The following is a 7,468-nucleotide window of genomic DNA, read 5'->3' on the forward strand; positions in this document are numbered from 1 at the left end:
CATATGTGTATAGCTTTGGCCAGTTTTACAAGCTGAACACCCCGGGATAACCAGCATGCAGACCAAGAAGCTGAACTCTCCTGTCACTCCAAGTCCCCTCCATGCTCCCTCCCAGCCACTATTTCTGCAAGGGTGACCACTCTTCTGACCTAAACTGTGTAGGTTTATTTGCCTGAATAAGTCAGATCATAAGTGATGATATCAGGGAATGCTCAATTAACCGCCCAGTAGTCACCAAAATCACTGGCCATGGCCCAAGTGCGTGTAAATGACACTTTTTTTTTTTTTTTTTTGAGACAGAGTCTCACTCTGTCGCCTGGGCTAGAGTGCTGTGGTGTCATCATAACTCACTGCAACCTCAAACTCCTGGGCTCAAGCGATCCCCCTTGCCCCGGCCTCCTGAGTAGCTGGGACTACAGGCACATACCACCATGGCCAGCTAATTTTTTCTATTTTTAGTAGAGACAGGGTCTTGCTCTTGCTCAGGCTGGTCTTGAACTCCTGACCTCAAGTGAGCCTCCCACCTCGGCCTCCCAGAGTGCTAGGATTACAGGCGTGAGCCACTGTGCCCAGCCAGTGGTTTTCAGGACACAGACGAATGAGGGCACACATAGAGCTGTCACATTTTAGGCAAGGGATGTGTTCCTGAATATCTCACATAACCTAAAACTCTCATAATTCAAGCCAAGTTTTCTCCCTGAAATAACTGTAAAGTAGGATTTGCATGGCTTCATATTTGGGCCTAAAGTGAGACTTATTAGCATCTTTATTTTATTATTATTATGTTTTAGCATCTTTAATATTGCTTGATTTCCAAGTTAGCATAATTCAACTTCACACAGCTCTCTCTGAAGCTTCCATGGGCCATGAGGGACCATGTTTTAGCATCTCTGGGACCCACATTCCAGCTCCAGCCCAGTTGTGTTGACCAGATGGATGCTGGTTCTGGATGTCGTTCTAGGGGCTGCACAGAAGGCTGCCCAAGTTCTAGTCCTCCCTCTGCCGTTTCTTTGCAGAGTGACCTTGGGCAAGCTCTTACCTTCCAGGGCCTTAGGTTTCTCATCTGTGAAATGGGATGTGCTCTGGGGATAATGAGAGAAATTAATGAATGAAAAACCCTGGGACATACAGTAGGAGTCAATGGAGGTTTGTTGACACCAGTCCCAACTGAGGCTCCCTGCCTCTCTCCGCACTGCCCCCATGCTGCTTGGAGGAGGACTTTACTCCCCAGGAGGGTAAAGCAAGTCAGGCCGGGGCTGGGGAGCCTGGGGCTGAGCCCCACAGGAAGCTAGAGTCTGCGCTCAGATGCCAGGGTCACAGGCCTGAATTGGGCAAGAGCAGAGAACCGGTCCCTCTGATCCTAGTCAGGGATATTTGGAGACACCAACAGTTCTGGGAAATTGAGAGGCGGGAAGTGAAAGGGGGGTGGGAGGGACGGGAAACAGCAGCTGCCCCGGCCCCTCCTGGACTGGCTCCCCTCCAAGTGGTGCAATGAGGAGTGAGGTGACTGGTGTGTGTGGGGGGAGGTCAGCCCAGGAGACCCCCCTCCCTGGGGAGGAGAGCAGAGGCAGCCCATCCCCCGCTCCCACCCTCACACATCCCCCAAGTTCCAAATCCACTTCCACCTCTGTTTACTGTCCAAAGTCCCTTGGAGATGCCAAGTTCTGCACGCTGGGACACACAGACACGCAGACACTGAGACACAGGGCTCAGGGCCCTCCTATGGACCCTGCCTCCTCCTGTGCTATCGTCCAGGGCTGTCCACCCACCCCAATTCTCCAGCCTTCAGCCCCCTCCTTAGCCTGGGACCTGTGTGGCACTGAGAGACCCGGGAGTCAAACCTCAAGACTTCAGCAAGTGAAACAGGGGAAGAAAGGTAGGGGGATGGGAGAGGGGCCTGGGGCGTGGAGTCGGGGCTGGGTGGGGAAACATCAGAGGATAGATTCTGGATGTCAGACCTGGGAGGAGATGGAGGTAAGAAGAAGTGTCTCATGGAGCCACCCATCAGACTTAAAAAGGGATGGGACCCACATTCCAGCTCCAGCTCTGGTCGACCCCAAGCCTAGCCTAGCTCGGCCCCGAGCCTAGCACCAGCCGTATCATGACAAAGGAGTACCAAGATCTTCAGCATCTGGACAATGAGGAGAATGACCATCACCAGCTCAGAAAAGGTGAGGGCCACCCCTCTCTGCTTCTGCAGTGAGCATCTGGCGGCTCTGGCCTCCCAGCTCCTGCTCCTGACCATGACCATGGCTCTGCCTCTGGGTCTGCCCTCTCGCACTGGGAGCGGTGTCTGGGCCACCCCTCAGGCAAGGTCCAGGGTGTGGGCCTGGAGTCCCTTTCTCTGTGACAGGTGCCTCCTGGCCTTTGGGGGTGGACCCAGGGGTGTAGGAACAGCTGGAAGCTGGAGAGATGAGGTCACTGTTTCCTGTGAAGTTAGGCCCCCTCTTCCTTTCCTCTTCCAACACCTGGGGAGCCCTGGCCGTGTGCACGTGTGTGTGTGTGTGAGGGGGTGTCAGTGATCAGTTTGCCATGGGGGAAGGTTTCCCTGAAGGGGTTGAGGATGTCTGTGAGGGGGGCTGAGGGGTCTTTGATCTGGAAGAACATGGCCCTCCTGCTTCAAAACCAAGACTGGCTAAGTCCAATTCTTTGTTCTCTGAGGGGCATATGTTGTTTACGCCTGTGGTCCCCAACCCCCGGGCTACAGACCAGTACTGGTCCATGGACTGTTAGGAACTGGGCCACACAGCAGGAGGTGAGCAGCGGGCAAATGAGCAAAGCTTCATCTGTATTTACAGCCGCTCCCCATCAGTTGCATCACTGCATAAGCTCTGCCTCCGGTCAGATCAGTGGTGGCATTAGAGTCTCATAGGATTGTGAACCCTTCTGTAAACTGTGCATGAGAGGGATCCAGGTTGCGCGCTCCTTACGAGAATCTAATGCTTGATGATCTGAGGTGGAGCTGAGGCAGTGATGCTAGCGCTGGGGAGCAGCTGCAAATACAGATTATCATTAGCAGAGAGGTTTGACTGCACAATAAATGTAATGCTCTTGAATCATCCTGAAACCACCCCCCCTCCCCCCACCATGGAAAAATTGTCTTACATGAAACCAGTCCCTGGTGCCAAAAAGATTACGGACCTGGTTTAGGTTGAGCAAGGACGAAGTTCTTGGGGGCTGGGCTGGGCATTGTGCTTTAATGGGGGATGGGGCCACAGGGGAGGGGTGAGAGGAAGGGAGGCCCCCCCCCCCCACTCCAGCTCCCAGGGGACAGGGCTAGAGTATCTCTTCTCCTTGAGTGGCAGTGACTTGAGGGGCCTGAAGTCTGGCTATTCCACCTTCTCCTCCTGCACGCAGCCAACAATGGGTGAGATTCACAGAGAGAGAAAGAAACCTTCCCTTCTCTACCTTGGGGGAAGCAGCGACTCCCTAGGCAGCAGCCACTCCATGGGTCAGATTCAAGTGGGGTGGGGGGAGCTCTGAGGTTTGTTGGCTGCGGTGATGCAGTCATGCCATTAGGTGTCAGCAAAGGCTCAGAGCCTCTGTAGGGCTGGGGAGGGTCAAAGATTTCCACCCCTCCCCTTTCCCCATCCCCAGTTGCTTCTGGCCCTGCGGGGTCTACTACTGCCAAAATTTCTTTTTCCTTTTTTTTCTTTTTTTTTAATTTTGAGACAGGGTTTCCACTCTGTCACCCAGGCTGGAGTGCAGTGGCATCATCATAGCTCACAGCAACCTCAAACTCCTGGGCTTGAGCGATCCTCCTGCCTCAGTCTTCTGAGTAGCTGGGACTACAGGCATGCACCACCACACATGGCTAATTTTTCTATCTTTGGTAGAGACGGGGTCTCATTCTTGTTCAGGCTGGTCTTGAACTCCTGAGCTCAAGCAATCCTTCCGCCTTGGCCTCCCAGAGTGCTAGGATCACAGGTGTAAGCCACCACACCCGGCCACCAAATTTCTTAATCTATATGGTTTTTCCTAGTCTACTAGAGGGGTGCATTAGCTTGTGCCCCTCCTAGGACCCCCTGGAGTGGGACCAGGCTCTTCCCCCCACCCCATCACGTCCCAAGCTCGTGACACCTTCTCCTCTTGCAGGACCACCTCCTTCCTCACCCGTCCTGTGGCGTCTCTGCTCTGGACCCCGCCTCGTCCTGCTGTCCCTGGGCCTCAGCCTCCTGCTGCTGGTGGTTGTCTGTGTGATCGGATCCCAGAGTGTGTGTCCCAGGGGTGGGCAGGGAAGGGAGCAATATTGGGGGTGTGGTGGGGGACACAGCCTCCTCATTTTGTCCTATCCATGCCCTCTCCTGTCCAGACTCTCAGCTGCAGGAGGAGCTGCGGACCCTGAAAGAGACATTCAGCAACTTCACAGTGAGCGTGGAGGCCGAGGTCAAGGGCCTGAGCACCCAGGGTGAGGGGAGCCGAGGCTGGGTTTGGGGGCTGTGGGATGGCAGGGACATCGGGACGCTAAGCAAGTTTCTCCCCTAGGAGGCAGTGTGGGAAGAAAGATGAAGTCGCTGGAGTCCCAGCTGGAGAAACAGCAGCAGGACTTGAGTGAAGGTGAGAGAGGAGAGAGAGAGACAGAGAGAGAGAGAGAGAGAGAGAGAGAGAGAGAGAGAGAGAGAGAGAGAGAGAGAAGAGCATGGGGGTCTCAGGCCAAACCAACGCTTCTTGCGGCAGGGCATCTGCAAGTGATCTTTAGGTCCCAGCGTGAAGGTGACAGATCCCCTCCTGCTACTGTTCAGGGTGACCTCATTTCCCCTCCTCTGTCCCCCTAGATCACTCCAGCTTGCTGCTCCACGTGAAGCAGTTTGTGTCTGACCTGCGAAGCCTGAGCTGTCAGATGGCGGCCCTCCAGGGCAATGGTGAGGAGGGCCCACTGTCCTGCCCAGCCCCCTTCGCCCAGCCCGCAGCGCCCCAGCCCCTCACCGCCTTTCCCCCACCTCAGGCTCGGAAAGGACCTGCTGCCCCGTCAACTGGGTGGAGCACGAGGGCAGCTGCTACTGGTTCTCTCGCTCCGGGAAGCCCTGGCACGAGGCGGAGAAGTACTGCCAGCTGGAGAGCGCCTACCTCGTGGTGGTCACATCCTGGGAGGAGCAGGTGCGGCCCCAGAGGGCTCGTCTGGGGGGCTGGCTGGTCTAAGGGAGCGGCCACCACCGTCCTCCTCTCTCCCCAGAGATTCGTCCAGCACCACACAGGCCCTGTGAACACCTGGATGGGCCTCTCCGACCAAAATGGGCCCTGGAAGTGGGTGGACGGGACAGATTACGAGACAGGCTTCAAGTGAGTGCGCGCGTCCTCCCGCCGCGCGGCTGCCTCCGCCTGGGCCGCCACCTTCCCGGCCACAGCTGTCCCCTGTCCACAGGAACTGGAGGCCAGAGCAGCCGGACGACTGGTACGGGCACGGGCTGGGGGGAGGCGAGGACTGTGCCCACTTCACCGAGGACGGCCGCTGGAACGACGACGTCTGCCAGAGGCCCTACCGGTGGGTCTGCGAGACGGAGCTGGGCAAGGCCAGCCAGGAGCCGCCTCTCCCCTAATTTATTTCCCCAGTGCCTTGACCTGCCAAGGAATCCTCCTATCTGCGGGCCTCCGCTGCCTTCTCGGGAATTTCCATCCAGGGTTTTAAGGGAAGGAGAAACCATGGTGTCTGAGGAAAGTGGGGTGATATTTGGAGGGGTGGGGAGATTGAAACCCATTTACCGTGTCTTAATTTAATCTTTGTACACCTTCCATTTTTAAGTGCTTAAATGACTACTATATTGCAATAAAAATGTAGTGATATAATTAACCAGCCATTAAAAATTTACTTCTACAGAAAAACAAAACAAAACAAAATAAACAAACAAACAAAAAACTGCAGTTTTCTGGATATCATGGCCAACTTTTTTTTTTAGAGTAAAAAGAAGAGAAACATACCGAAACATTCTCTGAGTTGTCTGGTTATTGAGGATTAGGAACCCTGCAGCAGTCGGCTGGCGTTAGGAAGCCTTGGGCAGGCACTGTGGTGTGGAGAGAACTGTGTGGGCCTCGGGCCAGATGGCCTGGGGTAGGAGCTGAACTTTGTTATTTACAAATATGTGTGTTTGGGCAAATTTTTCTGTTCTGTGAGTCTCAGCTGTTACTGGAGACCATCCTACTTGCAGCTATACCCCCAGAAACGTAACCACCTAAATTTGTTGAGTGCTTCAAAAATTCTGAATGAAACTCGTTGGTGTCTGTTGTATTCATTACAGCAAACAGAAGCAGCATTCACAGGTAACAGATGCAATGAATACATAACCAAGAATCACCAGACATATGAGGAAAACCAGCACCACAGAGCAGAAGCACCAAAATTAATAGAATCAATAACAAAGGATGAGAGTTAAGACAAACCCATTCAGACTGTACAGACACATAGAATTACAAACAAAAATTGATGAAGTATTTGCCCATAAATAAGACCTTAATTCATTCCAAAAAGGAGAAATGCTTTGACCACAATAAAATAAAGCTAGAAATGAAGATGAAAGAAAGTACAGCTAAAAAAAAATCTATCAGCATATAATTTTCTCACCCTCTTTCTAAATAATTTTGAGTACAAGAGCAAATCAAGGCCAGGCACAGAGGCTCACACCTGTAATCCTAGCACTTTAGGAGGCTGAGGCGGTAGGATCGCTTGAGTCCAAGAGTTGGAGGCTGCAGTGAGCTATCATGATGCCACTGCGCTCTAGCACCCTGGCACAGAAGGAGACCCTGTCTCAAAAACAAACAAACAAACAAACAAATAAAAAACAAAAGAACCCCACAAAAATACCAAAAAACAAATTGAAATGAAAAAGTTAAATGCTTTAGAAATGAACAATGAAATCACTACATACTGAAACCATGGGATGGTCTAAAGCAGTTCTCAGGAGGAAATGTATACAGCAATAAGCACATGTATTAAAAAACAAGAAAGGCTGACTCGAAATACACTAAGTTTTAACTGAAGAAATGTGAAAAAGAATCTTAACAAATCTACCCAAACAGAAGGAAGGGATTTATAAAAATAGAAGCAAAAATTAATGAACTAGAAAATAAAAGTAGATATCAATAAAAGAAAAATTTGATTCTTGGAAAAGATGAATAAAATAAACATCAAGGAGAAAAAAGAAGATAAACATAACTCTAAAAGAAGAAAGATTACATAAGTACATACATAGAGGATGTGACTATATAACCTCCAGATTTAAAACGTCAAAGACAGTGTTTTCCCTACCATTGTTGTAAATTTTAGGTCCCTTAGAAGCAGAAGTTATACCTTCCAAACTTACAAACAGAAAAAATGAAGGAAAAATATTAGTTGAAAGGAAGATTGGAAAGGAGAGAGAAAAAAACCTGTAACAGGTCAATAAGAAAAGCATAAAATAAAAGGTTAGGTTTTTTCTTTTTTCAATTTTTTTGTTTGTTTCCTCCTTCTCCTCCCAAAAGGTTAGTTAAGAATCCA

At 51.2% G+C, this 7,468-nt stretch overlaps 1 protein-coding gene across 2 annotated transcripts; it reads left to right on the plus strand.

Annotated features, from left to right (window-relative positions):
• The first annotated feature begins 1,659 nt into the window (after window positions 1-1,659).
• Window positions 1,660-5,851, plus strand: ASGR1 (asialoglycoprotein receptor 1). 2 transcript variants are annotated; one of them, XM_012655668.1, is made up of 9 exons: window positions 1,660-1,876; window positions 2,039-2,171; window positions 4,096-4,212; window positions 4,313-4,408; window positions 4,486-4,557; window positions 4,776-4,862; window positions 4,946-5,097; window positions 5,174-5,280; window positions 5,363-5,759. In XM_012655668.1, exons 2-9 carry the CDS (start codon window positions 2,102-2,104, stop codon window positions 5,535-5,537), a joined length of 876 nt encoding a protein of 291 aa, XP_012511122.1. In that variant the 5' UTR covers window positions 1,660-1,876; window positions 2,039-2,101; the 3' UTR covers window positions 5,538-5,759. The 2 variants fall into 2 exon arrangements, with proteins under 2 accessions (XP_012511122.1, XP_012511123.1); XM_012655669.1 differs by lacking the exons at window positions 1,660-1,876; window positions 2,039-2,171 and adding an exon at window positions 3,318-3,367 and having other exon boundaries at window positions 5,363-5,851.
• Window positions 5,852-7,468: the final 1,617 nt, after the last annotated feature.

The sequence above is a fragment of the Propithecus coquereli genome, unplaced genomic scaffold (assembly GCF_000956105.1).
Source record: "Propithecus coquereli isolate 6110/MARCELLA unplaced genomic scaffold, Pcoq_1.0 Scaffold482, whole genome shotgun sequence".
Classification (NCBI taxonomy): domain Eukaryota; kingdom Metazoa; phylum Chordata; class Mammalia; order Primates; family Indriidae; genus Propithecus; species Propithecus coquereli.

Bases quoted from the DNA above. Each gene is read 5' to 3' on its own strand.
- ASGR1 (XM_012655668.1), top strand. From the start codon at position 2,102: ATGACAAAGGAGTACCAAGATCTTCAGCATCTGGACAATGAGGAGAAT. The intron at 4,409-4,485 runs GTGAGGGGAGCC...TTTCTCCCCTAG, and splicing joins CAAGGGCCTGAGCACCCAGG to GAGGCAGTGTGGGAAGAAAG. The intron at 5,098-5,173 runs GTGCGGCCCCAG...CTCTCTCCCCAG, and splicing joins TCACATCCTGGGAGGAGCAG to AGATTCGTCCAGCACCACAC.